This window comes from Toxorhynchites rutilus, chromosome 2 (assembly GCF_029784135.1).
Source record: "Toxorhynchites rutilus septentrionalis strain SRP chromosome 2, ASM2978413v1, whole genome shotgun sequence".
NCBI classification, from domain to species: domain Eukaryota; kingdom Metazoa; phylum Arthropoda; class Insecta; order Diptera; family Culicidae; genus Toxorhynchites; species Toxorhynchites rutilus.
The window spans coordinates 127,665,676-127,685,913 of NC_073745.1; the positions used below are offsets into that span (position 1 = coordinate 127,665,676).

At 36.8% G+C, this 20,238-nt stretch overlaps 2 protein-coding genes across 7 annotated transcripts in view; both read right to left on the bottom strand.

Moving 5' to 3' along the window:
• Positions 1-20,238, bottom strand: part of LOC129764172 (protein yippee-like) — a 318,646-nt gene that overhangs the window by 83,048 nt on the left and 215,360 nt on the right. The gene's annotated exons all lie outside the window — the stretch shown is intronic.
• The window catches only part of LOC129764171 (ras-related protein Rab-23), a 227,120-nt gene continuing 215,349 nt past the window's right edge, over positions 8,468-20,238 (bottom strand). For both annotated transcript variants that reach the window (XM_055763012.1, XM_055763011.1), the window contains exon 2: positions 8,468-10,062. In XM_055763012.1, the coding sequence (XP_055618987.1) occupies positions 8,987-9,658 (672 nt within the window). In that variant the 5' untranslated portion in view covers positions 9,659-10,062 and the 3' untranslated portion in view covers positions 8,468-8,986. The remainder of the gene's footprint in view (positions 10,063-20,238) is intronic.

The window sequence follows — 20,238 nt, forward strand, 5'->3', positions numbered from 1 at the left end:
ATTGCCAAACCAGCAAATCATTTGCGAATTTTCAACAGAAAATTGACTTAAGCTCATTTGGGACTTCTGTTCTTTGGTTTACAGTGTAAAACTGTGCCACAGGAAGAGTTTTGTTGCCCATACTAATGTAGGACATGATGATGATGATGGACATATCGCGTTTGTTCTAAATTACACCGTAAAAATTACCGGCACGGATTTTCACGGAGTTTGCCTGAATTTTGCCGCGTCTTGGAAATTTTTACTTCCTATATGTCTTCGGCAAGTTGCGTTCCTTAACACGTGGAACATATCGATTGAAGTTCCACCCGTTTTACGTCTTTTTCTAATATAGCTAAAAATTGACCTTAGCTAATTTTCTCATCGATATTCCTGATTAGATACAGTATCTGCTCACAATGGATTTACGTTTTCTTCTGTTAGTCCTCTCATTGCTGCACTTATTAAATTAAAAAAAGGTACATGAACAATTACTGCATCAACGAGTAGCGTAAACAATGGTCAAAACAAACTATACTCTTTTTACACAAAGACTCTGTAGCGTACCCGCAATTAACGATACGGTCCTCAAAACAACCGAACAATCAAATGTTCTTAGATGTACTTGCTTTGTTCTCTACAACGAAGAAATATTTAGATGATGAAGAGACAATTCGAAAAAAATAATAGGAGTACTGGTAAGTTTCTTTATTTTTTATTCAAAAATTAATACTTTATTCTGCGAAAATGGTTACAAATTCAATATTCAAAGTATTGCCCATCGCTAGTCACAACGTTTTCCCATCTTTCTGGCAATTCACAGATCCCTTTGCAGAAATAATTGGCCGGTTTGTCGGCTAACCACGAATCGATCCAATTTGTGACTTCATCAAAATCGGAGAAATGCTGATCAACCAGGCCATGATTGCATTGATCGAAAAAGGTAGTATCGAACGAAGCAATGTCTGGAGAATACGGCGGGTGGTGTTAGGACCTCCTATTTCAGCGTGTCCAAGTATGTTTTGACCGATTTCGCGACGTACGGCCGAGCATTGTCGTGCTGCAAAATAACTTTATCGTATCTTTGCTCGTATTGTGGCCTTCAGTGCACGGCTCAAACGCATCAATTGTCGTCGATAGAGGTCCCCCGTAATGGTTTCATTCGGTTTTAAGCAGCTCATAGTACACCACACCCAGCTGGTCCCACCAAATAGACAGCATAACCTTCTGGCCGTGAATATTCCACGCGGCCGTCGATGTTGATGCATGGCCGGGGTATCCATAAGTTGCCCAACGTTTAGGATTGTCGTAATGGACCCACTTTTCATCGCCAGTAACGATTCGATGTAAAAACCCCTTTCTTTTATGCCGTTGGAGCAGTTGTTCGCACGTGGAAAAACGGCGTTCGACGTCTCGTGGCTTCAATTCATACGGCATCCAATGTCCTATCTTTCGGATAATTCCCATTGCTTTTAAATGATCGAATTTGGTTTGTTGAGTATCTGCAAGTTCTTGTTGCGTTTGTGACGGATCTTGATCGAGTAAAGCCTCCGATTCTTCATCATCACACTTTTTTGTCCGTTCGGAACGTTCTTCGTCTTCCAATTCAAAATTATCACTTTTAAACCGTGTAAACCACGTTTGACACGTTCGCTCAGTTGGAGCATGGTCACCATAAACTTCAACCAAAATGCGATGACTTTCCGCAGCTTTTTTCTTCATATTGAAGTTATGAAGTAACACTCCCCGCAAAAAACACTCTCGTTGGTACGAAATTCAACATATTCGAAGTGGCAAAAAACTATGTTGTTCACGATTCAACTTTTTGACATATACCGAAAAAGACCCGCGATGACAGTAGCTTTCCAACGAATGTCTGGTGATTTGATTCATTTGATTTGATGATTTTAAACTTACCGGTACACCTAATATGATTTTTAGAAATTGTATTACTCGTATCTCCCGATTTTTCCATATTGTTCATCGTAGAAACAATCCTTTCAACTGGTGCGGTACTACCAGGCAGAAAAGAAAAACGATCAGTAAACTTCACAAATTGCTTACCCTCTATAAATTTGTTTTCTCTTTCAGAGAATATTTGCACCCTTCAATTTGCCACAGGTCCGGATTCTTTGTTCTACAGGGTCTTTCAGATTACACGCTCACGCAACAAATTTTAATAACTTCTACAAACGTGAACCGATTTTTACTTAAAAAAACCAAAATAAAGCTCATTTTAGGACATTTTCGATGTGACCACCCCTTTTTTCGATAACGCGTTTTAAACGGCGAACAAAATTATTCATGCACAACTCTAACATTCAATACTTCAATACTGTTGAAAATATCCGTTATTTCTTCTTGAGGTTCCTCCAAATTTGTTGGCTTATTAACATAGCAACGGAAGAGGAAGTAATCGACGACGAGAAATGTCGACAATGTTTCATTAAGGCTTCGGTTGCTCGAGTAATACGATTTCACTAAAAATACACGTTCTTGTAAATTCTTCATCCTGACACTAAAAACCATCCAATCAGACTGAACGCAGTGTTACAATCGACGCACAGTGGTCCCTGAGAAAATTTAGGCGGCCAAACCCCAAAAAATGAAGTTACATAAAAACAAAAAAAATCCTACAGCCCCATATTCTAGGATGTTCAAGGCATCTAGGATTGCCTCGCATTTCCCCGCAAAACTTTTTTAAAGAAAGTGCTCTAAAAGTGCCTTTTATCACTCAGCACTTGAGTTTTTCACCCGAAATCCCCCTTTTAGATATAGTCGATTCTCAGGTTCTCATATTTTCGTAAAAAGTGGTAGTTTTGTTCTACCCGTATTTTTTTTTATTTTTTCAGCAGGGTGACTATTTCCATTTTAGGGTTGTCCGAAGAATCAACTTTTTCCACTTTTTTTTCCAAAAATGTCTTTTTTAAAAATTCATAACTTTTGAACTACTTAACCTATTCAGATGATCAACATATCAAATTAAAGCCAATTACCTTTGTTAAAAAAATACTACACCTGCAGAAAATTCGAAATATTTTCTCGTTGTTATTGATTGTATTCGTTGTTTATTGTTTTCATAGTCTCGTGACCAAGAACGCTATATTTTTCATATTTTTTCTGAAAAGCTGAGGATTTTTCATATAATAAATGTCGAAAACAGAGAGGCGTTTTTTTTTGTTTTTAAGTTATGATTTTTCAAAGTTAACCGATGGTTCGAAAAATCTTTTTTTTCCTCTTTTTTTTTATGAAACCGTGTTGAAAAAATGAACTCTGCGTATCCGAAAACATGCATTTTGATACCAAACACGATAAAAACTAAAAATTTTGAACTTTTCCCCTTGCCCCTCCTCCTTTCTTTTGGTTTTTTGGAGAAACCGAGTTGAAACATGATCTCTGCGTATCCGAAAACTTACATTTTGATACCAAACACGATAAAAACTGAAAATTTTAAACTTGTTCCTTGACTTTTACTTCTTTCATAACTGAAACAATTGCTCACAAATATATGTGGATTGAAACAAAGAAGCAATAAAATGAACATGTTTTATCAGACATCGCGCTACTAGAACAAACCTGGAGTAGAAATCCGAGAGATCATGTTTTTCAGCTCTAAATCAAACTGTGTTTCAATATATCCCATCTGCTTATTTTCAGCGGCATGTACATCCTCGAAACTGAATGCGATTCTCAATAGACACTGACATGGTGAATAAACTCAACTACGCAGCAAAATCGAATGAATTCCCTCCAGTTCAGTTCTTGTTTTTTAAGGGATTGAGCAATTCCATGCCAAATCGATCAAAAAACAGCAAATTTTGACCCGACTTCCTCCAATTTTTCGAAACTTGGTACTTATGATGGAAACTACCTAAAATAATAATTTTCATTGTCATTTGACCAATTTAAAATACGGCTGATTTTTGAAAAGGGCGCATTCAAAATCATTAATCTTTCGGTAAAAAAAATCGTGACTCAAAATCCAGATGCTTCATTGACATATTATGTTTGACGAAATTGTTGGAAAATCAAAGAACTATTTAGGAAAAAAATATTTCAAATACACTGTCAAATCTTATTCAAAAATTACATTTAAAATTAAAAAATATATATTTCAAAATTAATTATTAACTTAGGATGACCGAAATTTTATAGTTAACTGTTTGGTAAAACGTTTTGGTGGCCTTGATACGTGATTTTATTGTAACTTTATATTGGCCTTAATAAATTTTAATTTTCATATTAAGTATCAGCCTCAGCATTTGGTGTAAAAGACCCCTTTGCAAGAATGAAGTGATCGTGATCGACCACTTTAGCTGAATTTCTTTAAAATTTTTATCTTTATTTTATTCATACAAAACACTTACCAATTCCTAAACATTGCGGTTGGTTGAATGAGTAAACTTGACATCATTTTTCGTCAATAAATAGATATAACCCTTATGTTCCTGTAATGGTAATGGTAGGTACAACTTTCGTCATTTCTATTAGTGGAACTTATTTGAGGTTTGTAACTTCGAAAAACGCGCCTTGAATGCATTCTGCATTCCTTCATGTATAAATTCTCTATAAATCGAACAAAGGTAAAAATCATGTAACATTTCATCAGGCGAGAGGTATTAAACATTTGAAATTGTAATTTTGGTTTTTTTTTATTTCACTTTAAGAAAAAAATATTTTGAAAATTAAAATTCAGTTTTCACGAACATGTTTTTTTAAATTCTGAAAAAATAGATATGAACAGCCCACACAATTTCCAACAAGTCACCCATACATCAAAAGATGAGCACTTTTAACACTTTGACGTCCGCACGTTTCGTAAAAAAATATTCGCCTGGCGCCGGCAGCGCTAATTCGGATTACTCGGCTTGTTCTTGACTTTATCGGGAAATTATGAAGTGTTAAGTTTTACTAATCTCATCGCTAGTTTTCATAAGATCTAAATCCTGTTTCCCTACTATCATGAAATTTCGAAAATATACATACGTAAATATAACAAACATGTCCATATTACTCCAACTATATGCCCATGCGGGTAATCATCGAATAAATATTCTAATTTTCGGTCTGTTTTAATTTTAGTAAAAACATTCGGCCGATTAATTCGAAAAACAATATATTGAAATGCAAGAAACTGCATTTAAGTATGGAGAAACATGAGTTTCGAAAGATTTAATTGAAGCTCTTCTTCATATGACCGTATTTCCCCACCTCCCCTACTTATAAAAACCTAAGACTTGTTGGCGTGTGTAAGTTATTGTTACCTAAACAAAACCCCAACAGAATGCAAACGATACGAAAGTGCTGTCGCCGACTACTGAAATACTATGCGCATGTAACCACTGTGGTGTCGCCGGACACCAAGGTGTTAACAGGGAAAAAGTTTTTCGAACAACAACTTTTTCATGTTTTTCTTTGAAAAATTACTATTACATAATTAAAATGTTTAAAAATTATCGCGATTTAAATGCTCTGCTAACTTTTTCTATTCAGAAACATGTCAAGAATATGTTAAACACGATAGTTTACACAAAAAATGTAACGAGTAAAACATAATTTTTTCAGGGGTCTCCATACAAAAATTCCCTCTATTCCAGAAACTATAAAAGATAGAAAGTTGACGTCTTCGACGAAAGTTCATATTTTAATAAGATCTAAAACTTTGTTGAATACCCTATATTATTATTTTGACTTGAAACAAAATTAGAATTAGTTGTATTTTTTTCAAAGAAAGCATATTTCCCCATGAAAATCGTATGATAGCTGTCACATACACCATCAACGGCAACTTCGACGTCGGCAACATAAGTCCAAGAGAATAGTTAACGAAATGGAGACGGTGACATTGTATGTGTATCGCATCTAAATCGAAGTGTCCTCTCTCCTCTCTCATTGCCCGTAAAACAAACCCTGTATTGGATTCGTGTATCATGTCTGCATCTTCCGGAGAGCAATTGAGATGCAAATGATTTAGGAAGGACTTTTCGATTCTGGAATATCCTGTAACAGGTAAAAACCCCCGTCAACGTTTATGAATGTCTTCACTAAGCGTCTCACCTACACACGAGTAGTTATTGGTGACATTATCAACGGCCTATCAAAACTTCGCTTCAATCCAATGTACCGATCGACATGAAAATGTGAAGGGAAAACCGAACACCGAAACCGATGCGCCACCAAACGAAATAGCTCTGTTGTTCTGAAATGTCATCCATTCCTTTCATTCTTGTGTTGAATGTGATATACGCGATAGGAATGAACGCTATTCGTTTGCTTGATGGATTGACACTGTGGTATCAAATCGTGGATAGTTTATTTATACTAAATAAGTTGGAGACGGACGAAAATGAATGCATTAGTTGCTCGTTATTGACGGTACGGGTAGGAAAACAGGGCGAGAGCAAATGTATGAGAAAACGAGAGTGCTTCAAATATTCTTTAATTTAAACCGTTTACGGATTCTGGAATAGTACCGTATCATCTATCAAATCTTAGAGAATTTACGATTCGGATGGTATGCAAACCATCAGAACTCGTTCGCAGCGGAAATAATTATTAACGTTAACTTTATTTCGTAAAACGTGACCTGTTTTCTGATTGTGCACCCTTAATGAAAGACGTACTCCTACGTCAAAAAATCCAACTGCATAGCCCCCAAAGATTATATACCGATCAAGTTCAAAATCGACTCTACTTTACCGAAACTCCCCGCAAGTTTCAAATCCGACTATGCCAACAGAGATATTGAACTATTAAAAAACTTTATTTCTGACAAAAAAAAGTATAAACAATGATTTTAATTCAATTTTAAGAAGTTTTAGTGTTGTTCGGTTTTCCAAAATAATAAACAAATTGTCTAGGTAATACAAGATCTATCATTAATCCTTTGCGATCGTTTGTCTCTTCTCAGCCACCACAGCAAGGAAATATAGGAATAACTTATGCAATAATATTCACACTTTCCTAAATGAATTTCAATGTCAATGTTGTTCGCAAATCAAAACGGTGCTCTATGAATAATAGATAACGGTACTCAGTATAAACAAAAGCTGTTTCTCATGCTTGAGGAAAGGATGAATGGAAAACTTCATGTATTGCGGCACTGTGTAGATGTAAAGAGAAGGGTGAAAGGCGGAAGACGCGTAACTAATTATTTTTTATAAACCTTCGAACACCTGGACTGCATTTTGGGGACGAGGGAGAATCATAGCATATATTTTTTATATGAAAACAACACAATAAACCACGTTGCTTAGTAGATACTTATCTGAAGATAACAAAAAAATAAATGATTCTTGTTCAGCTTTCATAATCTCACAAATCATATACTGCTCACAAGTTATATACAGGAGCAATTCCAAATGAAATCGACAAATGACAAAACATGTATTCCGTTTGGGTTGAAGGAAATATGAGTTTTCCACAGCAAGGAATTTTTTTGACTATAAAACAGACAATAAATTAGAAATTTGTTTCAAAATATCTCGAGAATGGCTGCATCAGAAATCATAATTTGTGGCTAAAAATGATTGTTAACATACAAAAATTCGAAGTTTCGAAAATTCATAAAAATTCGATGTTCCACAAAGTTCGTCAAAAATAGTTTTACCATCTTGGACCCATTTTTTAAATTTTCTACATGACTTCTATTTTGTATGAAAAAATAAAAAAAAATTTAAAATATGTATTTTGGATATTGCAAATTAAAGTTTTTTTTGTAAATAAAAAAAGAGTACTAATTTTTTTTCTCAGTGTTAGAAAGGAATTATAGAAAATCCTATTATTTACCGAGTTACAGCCATAACAATAAACTTCAAACTCGTTTTTCCCGAAACAAGTTTTTTTTTTCAAACTGGCGTACCCGATATATCAAGTTCTACTGAACCGATTCATGTCGAATTTATATGGATACAATCTGCAGGCATTTCACTACCGCTCTAAAAAATAATATTTTTCAAATTTTACAATTTTTCAAAAATCGGAAAACGTAAGAAAAAACGTTTTAAACCGCATTTTGTTTTTCAAACGGCCGCCATTTTGTCAAAAAACATGTTTTTAACTGGTCCGTGGTTCATGCAATAGCGGCATCTTTACTGATTCAGAATCTGTTCGATTTTTGTGTTTCAGAAAACCAGAAGGGCTGGAATCGTGTACGCCATGGCCCAACTTTTTTATGAGGCCTCTCACTTCATCAACTCTTAACTATTCTAGTTATGAATATTTTTTCTCCGTTCAATTTTTATTTTATTGTAAAAAGATAGATGAACAAATAATGATATGATGGATAGTAAAAATATTCTTTGTTTTATTTTTACGGAGCTCGAAAAAACATTCGGATTTCGTGTCTCTACACTAGAATATCCCCTTAATCACAATGTGTAAAAAGACCGAAACACCCCGGATTTCGGCATCGAAAAATATCAAAAATTCTTTTGGAGAAAAGTTGGGCGCAATTTCGAAGTGTTAGTAGACCAATAAAAAACATATATTCGATTTACATCCATCGAGAACAAGTTTTTTAATGTTCGATGTTTATAATGTTTAGTACTTATTCTCACTGAGTTGTTACAATTCAACAGTCACTGTAATAATAGGTCATTGCAGAAAATCAGTTTTAACATGGTCTCATATTCACACCACCTTCAATCGGTTCCTACCATTATATGTCTTTATTAAATTCGTTGTGCGGCACAATTTTCATACATCACCTAACTAACTTTAATCATCTTTGTTATTTCTAGTTTCAGCTCTTAAATTACAAAAGAAAGAGTCTGGATACATTACAATAGGTACACGACAATAGCTTTCATTATTAACAGTCCCTCAGATAATTCTGGGCATATAATTTAACAATTATCAACAAGATTACTAGCAAGCCGTCAACATCGTGAAAGATTGAAAAAAAAAACTAGCTCACAGACGGACGAACGAATGGACGGTCGATCGTAATTATCATCATCACTCGCGTTCCGCGACTTCACCAGTCTGGGAAAAATGTTCGCGGTCTTTAGAAAATACCACATCTTTTCTGCAGTGGTTTTCGCTTGACGGATGGCTTCGTTAATTGAATGGTATTGCTGGTAGCTTTCGACTGAAAAGTCGGACTAAATGCACTAATCGTTGGCTGCGTGATCGGCGTGGAGGCACTGTACTGCTGCTTCATCTGTTGGTGGCACTTGGTCGCCAGATAGCGAAAGACGCTGGCCACATTCACGTCCTCTTTCACCGAGGTTCGAATCAGCCGACATCCGAGGGCCTGAGCCAACGCTTCGGCCTCGTCGAAAGACACTATCGCCTTATCCATAAGATCTATCTTGTTTTGGACTAGCACCGTCGGAATTTCACTGCACTCGTTCTCTACCTTGACCTTCCAGTCACGGATGGCCTCGAACGAGACACGATCCGTCGTGCTGAAGGTCAACACGCACGCTTGAGCGCCACGATAGTATGCCTTGGTAATTGCATCGAACTCCTCCTGGCCAGCCGTATCCCACAGCATGATGCGGACATCTTCCCCGTCGATTTCGATTTGACGCTCGAGGAAATCGACACCTATCGTCTTTTTGTAGTCCTTCGTGTAGATGCCTTTGCAGTACCGTTGCACCATCGAGGTTTTGCCGACGCCCCCATTGCCAACCACGATCACTTTCAACGCTATTTCTAACTCTTCCTCCAGCATGATGAGTGCAGGATGGGTTTCCCTAGATATCTTATGTCAGCCACAGCCTCAAAACTACATTAATTCTCTTACTATTGGTTTCTATTTCCAAAAACCGATCCTAACGTATCGTTCGGAAATCTTATCTGTCATGGTTGTAGAAATTCGTGCGCTCTGCTTGTCGCGTGTCTCCTAGGTGTCATGTTTCACGAGTGTCCCATGTTCCGCCAGCGGCATGCCTCGCACTATCCAATTTTGATCGCGATCTTACCAATTCTACAGTTCTAGCATCTACAAACACTACACCCGATTTGCGCGAGTCATTCTATGTCGGACTAACATCGGACGCGACGCTACTGGGAGGACTCGTGTGTGCGTGTGCGTGTGTTTTTGGTTCTATCAGAGTACTAGACTTGGGCCTGGACCTGCAAATCCAAATGAGACAAATTACTGGTTATGATCGCTATCTAGAAATCGAATGAACAAATGAATAAATTGAAAAAATAAAAAAGCAAGAATGAAAAATCCAGTCAAAACCACCATCCAAATAACCAGGTTATTGATAATACCAACCGAAAAAAAGAGGAAATAAAAAAAACAACAAAATAAAAAGAAGCCCAAAGTCCGAGTACTAAAAATAAAAGCCCTATACACGCCATGTCACCTGTCAGTGCTAGTGGTACAACTAATATCCTGTTGTCAGTATGATTTCGATTGATTCACGTTTTTTTCAAAGCGCCTCAAGTGTCACCGCAACGATAAAACTTGTTTTCTATAGATATCCATCATTGAAAAATCCCACGCCCGGTCCACCGTAATCGATCACAATCCGTAGCTCTAAAATATTCCTCGGAATTTCACTGCTCGCTTTCAAGTTTCGCCATAAATAGAGCATGCGGCATGCTGCAGCCAACGGCACAAAGCCGTAACAAAGACTTCGTGCTCGCGATAACGGTAACACCGACACGAAGGTGAGTGCCAAATCAAAACTTCGCCAACCTGCGTTCCGTTGAGCGGATGAGATATGTTGTGTTCATTCGAAAGCAAAACAAGCAAACCGGGTAATTATTGGATACCAATAATGAGATGAAAATACCAGAAAGAGCACGATTCAACCTCATACATACACACACAAACACACCCATCAAAATGTGGCAGAAGAAATTCAAATTCAAATTCAATTGTGTATTGAAATCTGATACTCTCGAAGCGGCATGGAAGATACACACAACGAGAGACAATAGCCTGGAGGTTTGCTCATTCAGCATGCACACATCAGGCGAAATCTTTCATAACTCGTCATGTAGTTGATGGAAAATTACACTCGAGGTCTCCTCTACCATCCGCATTTGCAAGGGGAGCGAATTCGTTCTGACATCTATGTCACTGTTGTGTATTTTCCGCGCTGTTTGTGTGTGACTGACAAGGTTAGTCCGCTTCGGAATAGACAATGTGCATATTTGAAACATATTAATACACTTTCGGAACGAAAGAAAATTAAACATCCGCTCACCTGAAGATTGGCGTGGGAACCTATTCATGTAGTTCGTCAAGAATACATATTGGACGAAAGTATTATCGGCGCCATCTATGGGTAAATTGCGACGCTCTATTCGGCATAAAGTGTCAATAATGACGTTTGCTCATTTTGAATCCATGGATCTAATCATGATTGAGCGATTTTGACGTAGGACTACGTCTCACATTTCTGTGCTGAGACGGCTCTTCAAAATTTCGAAAAAAAAAACACATCACATTAACGATGCAAGATTTTGAGCGTTCACACCTCTTTGCCGCCTGAACGAAGTGGTATGATGATAACTTCATTCGAAAGATAAACAGTCTACGAATTATGTTTGTTATTGAAGATGGTGTAAGCCAGGGGCTTTAGTACTCGTATGCATTTGTACACCGGAATGTAGTTCCATAACACGGACTACTAAAGCGGGCACCGTAGTGTCCAAGCAAGCTGCGAGGAATTTCAAAATCATTTTCTCTTGTAAGGGCTATCGAATACTTGTACTAAAGAGTACTTAATTCTTAAATTTCTAAGATGTTCATTATCACCGGAATGTCATAGTCCTACGATAAAAATTCGGCCTACTGGGTTTTTTCCCACTTAAAATTTCAATGTGATGGGATGAACGTGTTTATATATTCACAGTAACATTTATGAAACGAGCGGTTAATCCGCGGGGCGGATTATACGCGAAAGCGAGTAGCATAGTAATTCTACAAAAATTGTCCTGAAATTTTTCAATGAGTGGTTAACTCTAGCTCTGTTGTTTTGATCATGACTTTCACATTATCTGACCACTGGTATACACGTACACGTTTATATGATAGTTTAATGAGTCCTACATATAGATCCTGAGATATCGATACTACCAGTCGAAAAAACATGGTTTCGCGTTTAAAAATTCGTACAGTAACTTTCCGCCAAAATCGTATATCGAAAAAGTTCTTTTAGGACAACATTCCTGAGTGCATAGGCTTCCCTAAAATGCAAAACAAAAAAATAAATTCGATTTCTTCGACCATCCAAACCGGGGATCCCCTTGACCCCGATTGTCGTTATCCGTGGTAACTTGCCTTTTGCCTGAATATAAGTTTTGATGTAGGACTAGTTCGTTCATTTCTTTGCTGGAAATTTCGAAATCGAGAGCATTACGTTTGGAGTGTAAGGTTTTGAGCGATTATACCTCTTTTCTAGCTGAACGAAGTGGTATGGCAAACACCTCATTCGAAAGATAAAAGGTTTACGATTGATTTTGTTACTTATTGCCTCAAAAACTTGTTTCAATAAATTAAAAACTGCTTTAGAAGAAAAATATTGAAAACACAAAAAATAAACTACAAACATCTAAATATGCTCCAAGCATATTCCATAATGACTGACACGCAGAAGAAACGCAGAAGATAAATATTTACTAGACGCGTATAAATATCTCCAAATTAATTCTAGTCCTGCTTCAGCCAGCGAGAAGCCAACTTCCACACACTCCCGAGACGAAGCTTGAGGGCGAAGGGGTAGATGATGTGTTGAAGAAAATTACAACGGAGGCTCGATGAACCGTTAGGTGAAGAGTGTTTGAATATGATCGGATCACACGTAAAATTGTTGATTTTATTCCTTATGATCCGATTTTTCTAATCGATCATTCAATTTCCGGTTTCAAAATAGGGGGAATGTGAAGCGCATTTCAAGCCAGCTGGGATGTACTCTTCAGCATTGAGAACTATGTTTTTCGGTGGAAAACTGAATGTGAAAACTCATTCCAGTTAATGTCACCTCCACCACCACCACATAATTAATTCGGTTCTAATTTTCTGTTGCCGTTCTGCGAAAGGTGCTGCACAGTTTAATTTGTAATCTATTTCTTTGAAAAACTCTGTTTTTGGAAGCGTTGGAGATGTAATTTTGCTAAGAGATACTAAAAAACTACTTGGATATTTATTAAACTCATGGTTTCAGTGTCCCTCTAGGCAGCGAGCAAACAATATTACATGTTAATGCTGAGAGGTAATTTGATAGTCTGGTCGAATTGGGTTATTATTCCGTCACAAACCGTTCGCTCCCCTTACTCAGTGCAGACATTCGTTCATCAGTCCTTAACAAGGCTACTCGATGTTTGTACTGAAGAATTGATTCCTGTTTGATCTTACAGGCAAGAATTTTGCAATTCTACGTAACATTGCGGTCCTGTATTGGACACCACCTTTCTAGTTTATTAGGGTAGGACCATTCGTAACGGTGCTAAAGACGAATTTCATACCAACTCGTCGTCGGTAGGGAAGCTTTTGCTCACACCGACATGTGTTCCCTACTAGGGCCATCAAAACCAAGGTGCCTTACATTACATGGCATTCGTTCATATTCTTTACTTACACAGCAATTATGTTGAATTCAATTGAATTCGAAAATTGTTTCATTCAATCAATAATTTAATCAATCTGCATTTCTACGCCAAATCATCCAGCCGCGACTCTCTCCGAACTTTTTGAAATTTGGTACTTATGATTGAAACCACCTAAAATCACAATTTTCATTATAATATGACCAGTTTAAAGTACGACTGATTTATGAAATGGGCGTATTCAAAATAATTGATTTTTCTTTCGAAAGCCGTAACTCAAAATCCAGATGTCTGATCAAAATATAATGTTTGACAAAGTTGTTGGAAAATTTATTAGATATTTAGTAAAAAATTACATTTGATATATACTGTTAAAAAAACTTACTCAAAAATTAAATTTAATATTCAAAACAGTTAGTCCTAGGATAAAACGTTATATATAGTTTTCAATGTTTATTCGAATGTAGATCCTAGTTCTCATATTACTTTTCTTATATGGTTACGATTTCACAAAGTATTGAATTTCATAAATTTGGAATTTCAAGCATGCAAAGTTGCTAAAATGACCAATTGCATACTAGCATCACTATCTTTCACTGCACCCTTTACTACAAAGGAATTCCAATAATTTTAGTACCATTGAATCGTAATTTCAGTAAAGAGTCGTATATATTCTATGCGTTCCCTAGTTCTTAAACAGTTCAAATTAGTAAAAAATAGTGACATTATCACTTCCCATACATATGCTTGGTACCATTCTGAATGCTACAGGTAATCTTCAGAAGTATCAAGTCAGCAGATTTTGACATCGTCTATGGTCGCTGATATATTTCGAAATTCACTGCAAACTTGTGTATTTTTTCAGCTAACGCACACATACATTATTGTTGGTCATATACAATGCCAAATGTAAATTGAAATAGTTAGTGGGTTTAATGTGTTTTACTAGAAATGTGGAATAATGGTGATGCTGGAACAAACGAATCCTGTGACCAAGCGTCCAACGAGAAAGAGACCACGATAGCCGTTACAGATATAACACCAAGAATGAAAACTAACTCTTGATATGCATACTCAATGTATCCCCAGCTTGTGTATTGTTCTCACAAGGACATGGAGTAATCATGGACCCACCAACATCAGCTGAGTTTACAGAACCACAGATACTTTTCAGGACCTCCAGAACTTTCAAACGATAGTTATTTCTAAAATTTCGATACATTCGATAAAGTGTGAATTAAATAAAATAATTTCGTAACCCTACGTCAACAATATGGTCGTGACCTGGGCACAACAGCTTAAATTATTTTTTATCAAATTATTAATAAAAAAAAAGACCATTCAGCAAGTTGGATAGTTTTGTCCGAGACATAATCGCATAGTTGACGTAAGATCATGTAAGGCTTTTTGTTGCATATTGCATGTTGTACGCTATTTTAACAAATTAACTGTCGAAAAATTTATGATTTTCTATAATGCAAAAGATTGTGACGTAAATATATAAAGAAATGATTTAGTTATAAGAGGTCAACAATAGACAATTTGTCGTGACGTGACCGATTGTTTCAAATGCTTTCAAATGTATGGCCGAGCGTTATCCTGAAGATAAATAATATTGTGCCTGTAATCTTTTTCTCAGATAATAAGTTGTCGCTTTGTCGGTTCTTCGGTTTGTTATTTGATCGACTTAAGATTGCAGCTTTATTACCATTTCTCTGATTTATTTGTTTACCGATTGAAAATTTTAAAAACTTTTCACTGTCCTTACGATTCCACAATTTCGTGGATTCACCGGTCTACAGTACGATATGGGGTTGCGAATGAATTCGAAATGTTCACTTATTTATTTTTAAAAAACACAATAATAGCTACCACTCATTATAATTCGGACTATATAGCGGATGCATTAAAACATCCCAATCAAGCTCTTGGAGTTGTATGGCCTTGCATTGTCCTGATGGAACACAAAATCTCTCCTGTTGGCCAATTCTGGGCGATTCTGGTCAATCGCTAACTTCAAACGGTCCTTTTGTTGACTGTAGAGATCTCAATTTAGTGTATTGCACTACAAAATTTTTTTTAAAAAAACCGCAAAAGAATTTCTTTTAATGTGAAATGTCATCTTTACAACGAGCCTTAACTTGAAATTGTATGATCGATACTACGCGAGACAGCCAGGTAACGAGCAAAAATGGATTACTTTTTCCCCGACCTAATATTATGTAACACGAAATTCAAATCGCATTCATTCGCCTTCATTTTCAGTAATGGCCTTTGTCTCGTAGTTTGGAATGTTTGGAACATGTTTGGAACATTAATACGGGTTTTATTGCAGTCCATACCATATTCTGAACGAAAAACCAAATTTCTTTCTCTCATCCGTTATCCCGTTAAAATGTATTCTGAAGAAGACAGTTAATGCTGAGACTTATCTATAGATTCATCATTTTGTCGATACGTGGAATTTTGGTGTTCGTATCAGTCGATCAGCTAATCATTTTGTTTGTTTGTTTAATTGTGATTTGGTTTTACAGCTTACATATCTCATATATCTCTCACGTATTTTCGAACCTGATATTCGAAAAGTCATACCTGGATCGTTTTTTTGGTAACAGAAACTCAACCACATAGTTAGGTAAATGATAGAAACCATCGTACATCAATAAGAAGGTCATGGGGATCGTGACATCTCACCCCCTTCTTATTGCTGTACGATTAGAAGGAGAAAGTAGGGGTAAAGAACAGGAAGAAGAAGGTAGAAAAAAAGAAGAATAATCAAATAAAAATAAGGATGAAAACAAAAAGCAGAACAAAAGACGTAGAATAAGAAAAAAAATACAAAAAACTGAAAAAAGAAAAAGATGAAGCTGACAACGAAGAATAAAGAAGAGAAGAATAAGTTCAAAAACTTAACAGTAGCAATCAGGAAAAAAGAATTAATAATGTTGTCAGTATACATGAACTGAGAAGAACACTGCACTAGCACAAAGTTATTAACATATTGAAACCCAACCACTTTTAATATGCAGCTTAATGATGTTATAACACCCACCCGTACAACTCATTTCGCACTTTCCAACAAGACAACAACGGAAAAAAACAGGAAGGTGGTTCACATGCGGATGACTCTACTCTTCAACACTTTTCGAACAACGAGCACGAGTGAAATCGAGAAACAATTAGTCTTACGCCCCGCAATCATTATTGATGATGATGATGATGGAGGAACGCCATTTGAATAACGCTTGAATGGAAATTCCTCTTCATCACCTTTGCGTTGATTCATAAGACTGCACCCGACACAACGAGCGATGGCCGGAAATATGAATACGCGAGGATGGTGCGTTCAATTTAAAAAACCGTTGAACGCATACACGAACTGTTCAATGGGCGAGATAAGTTCATGTGCTGTTTGTACGGGTTCGGGTGAAAACGGAAAATATCCAATTGAAGACCCAGACAAAAAATTTTCATTTGTCGTTGGTCGACATGAAGTCAACATTATTCCATTAACAATCATTTACTCAATTGAAAAAAAAAATTACGTGAAAACATCTAACTCGTCATGCAAACTCCCTCCCACAAAGATGATTAGTCAGTTCTCTGTGGATGCTTTTTCCCTTTTCTTCGCAACTATTTTTGTGTGGCTTTGCTGCTCGAAGAGCCAAGTTCGATGACACCAACCAAGGGCATGCATGCGGTAAGAGCGAACACTATCGAATCGCGTACTCAGCTGGAGGTTTTGTAGCTGTATCGGGTAGACCCATGCTATGAGTCGTTCCGTTCTACGGGAGGTTCCGTGCCAGCACGAATCGGCAATAAGAGCGACGCTGGAATTTGTCACGTAAGACACATGGCAGACAAGTGTTTCGTGGAATGAGCTGATAATATATGACCAGACGTAAGGCTTTGTTTATCTTTGGATGGTTTCTCTCGAATACAAAAAAAATGGCTTAGGCATGATTAGAATTGCTTATTGAGTTTTTCTCCTAATTAGAATTGCTTTGTTCAGAGCAAATGTGTTCCACATTTTATAGAGTTCAAACACTACCCCAAAGGTTGCCATTTCGCGTGAAACACACACATTCCAACTCTAGCTTAATGGCTCGCCCCATTATGATATGCATCAAATTCGGAACCTTCACTCTGCAACTACTCGGCAACCGACATAAAAGCAGAATAAGAGTTGTTTTCTGCACATTATAGCCGGTTCAGTTACTTGAGAGCGAGAAAACCCAAAACAACAGCAGCCAGTAATGATGGAAGTTTTATACTTTTGCATTATTCCGTTCGTCAAGAGATATTTAATAAGTGATCACAAGAAAAGTGTAACTTTTTATTTCGTTCCCACAATAATGTGAATTCACAAAAAATGCCTGAGAGTACTAAGAATAGCCAAACAGCAGCGGTAATTTGCTTAATCAAAAAAGTCTCATTTCTTGGAAGGTGATAGCTGGTCTGAAATCGCTTCTTGCGTCTTCCTCCGTATTTTATCGAATATCGGAGAATCGTTATATTTACACGAAAAAAAAACAATTTTTCATTCATGACACTAATAAAAAAAAAATCCCAAATCAAACAAATAAAATAATTGCAGATCCCTAAAACATTCCTAATACTACTATAATACTACTATCACACAATTCTCGTTCAAGATTTTTCAACCACTTGCAAATAACATATTTCTCCGTTACATGGAATAAATGTTTGATACAGAACATATGATAGAATAAAGACAGACCCCTCCCCTCTTCTCCCCTTAGTTTGGTTTCGTTTGCTTGATTAGTTCTCGAGTTATGCAGAAATTTGTGTTTCATCTGTATGGGAGACCCCCTTAGAGAGGGGGGAGGAGTGTCGAACCACCTTAGAAATGTTTCTTCCCCATAAAACCTCTACATGCCAAATTTAGTTCCGTTTGCTTGATTAGTTCTTGAATTATGCGGAAATGTTGCTTAATTTGTATGGCAGCCCCCCTCCACCATCAGAGAGACGGGAGGAGTGTCTATTCGCCATAAAAACGTTTTGTGTCCCCTGATCCCTTGGCATGCCAAATTTGGTATTTTCTTGATTAGTTTTCGAGTCATGTAGAAATTTGTCTTTCATTTGTATGGCAGCTCCCTCTTAGAGAGGGGGTGGAGTGTCTAACCACCGTGAAAACATTTATTGTGCCCAAATTTTATATTTGGTTTCGTTTGCTTGAATAATTCTTGAGTAATGCAGAAACTTGTGTTTTATTTGTATGGTAGACCCCCCCCCCTAAGACAGGGGGGAGGAGTGTCTAACTACCGTAAAAACATTTATTGCACCCTAACACCTTCATATGCCTAATTTGGTTTCATTTGCTTGATTAATTCTCGAGGAATTCAGGTATTTGTGTTTCATTTGTCTGGTTCATTTGATTTTTGAAAGTCTGTAAATTCGTGATAAATAAGTAAGACTTACAAATCAAACATATGCCACTAGAAAATTCCAAAACTAGAAACTTGTAGCTTCAAAATGATGTGTGTCTGTTTATTTGATCCAAGCAACAATGCTGCGGCCTTCCCGTAATTGTGCACGTTAAACCGGATAATTTAATGCTATTTGCTGAAATGATTTTGTAATAGGTACAAATATGGTTATATGTCCAATAATAATATTGAACGAGGTATGCGGTATTAATTCTAAACCTTTTCTCAAGCTAAGGGTATCTTAATAAATCAAAATCTTTTCAATAGTTTGCATGGGATCATCGTTGCATCAGCCCATCAAAACAATGAACTGATAGGTTTAACATTTTATTGCAATCATATTTTATCGAGTTATCGAGGAATTACATCGTTACAAAAAAACTTCAGTCGCACTGGGTCAGCTGGGTTGGTAATAACCCCTGTATATGATACAGCTGCTGCCATCTTTATGCGAAACGGAAGAGTCAACTTGTAGCATAAAGTGACATTGTTCATGTGCACTAGGGAGCCAATATATGTATGGAAAAAAAAATCGACCCTAAAATATCAAAAAGTTACCCTATACAAAATGTTCACCACCTCGAAACAACACTCTATGCCGAAGTTCAGCTCAATCGGACTTAAGGGAGAGTGGCGCAAAGCGGTCAAAGTTTGAGTTTTTTGAAAATCGAAAAATCACCCAAGGGGGGAGAAAGGAAATCGGGGTTTTCGAAAAAAAGTGATGCCAAATGTTTTAAAATTGCATGAAACGTCGAAATCTAGTGTCATCTCGAAATTATTATTTTTTCTCAAATACTCTGGGACTTTTTTTGACGTGGGACTACGTCTAACCGGAATATATGGAGGGTAAAATGAAAACCTAAACACAGAACATGCAGGAAAAAATGAAAGATTTCGAATGCTTATAGCTCGAACATTTCGTACTGGGTAGGAGAGATGTTTGCATCACTTGATAGGGAATATTTCTACGCATCTATCGCAACTAACAAAATGTTGTTTTTCATTAGATAAACAGTTGAATAACTGTAAAATATTAGGCGTTATCTAAACGCTCTAACTGCATCGTTTTGATTGGCCCGATTTACGGTTTCCCTAACACAGCCATCAAAACCAAGCAGCCTCGGGGAAATCGGCATTGCAAATACATGAAAGTAGGGGGACTTTTGTTCTCATCGAAAAATGTTCCCTAACACAGACTTTAAAACCAAGCAGCGAAATCGGCATTGCAAGCACACGAAAGAGCCTAGAGGCGAGTGAACTGAAAAGTTTACACCCTCTTAAAGCCAAAAAGAAG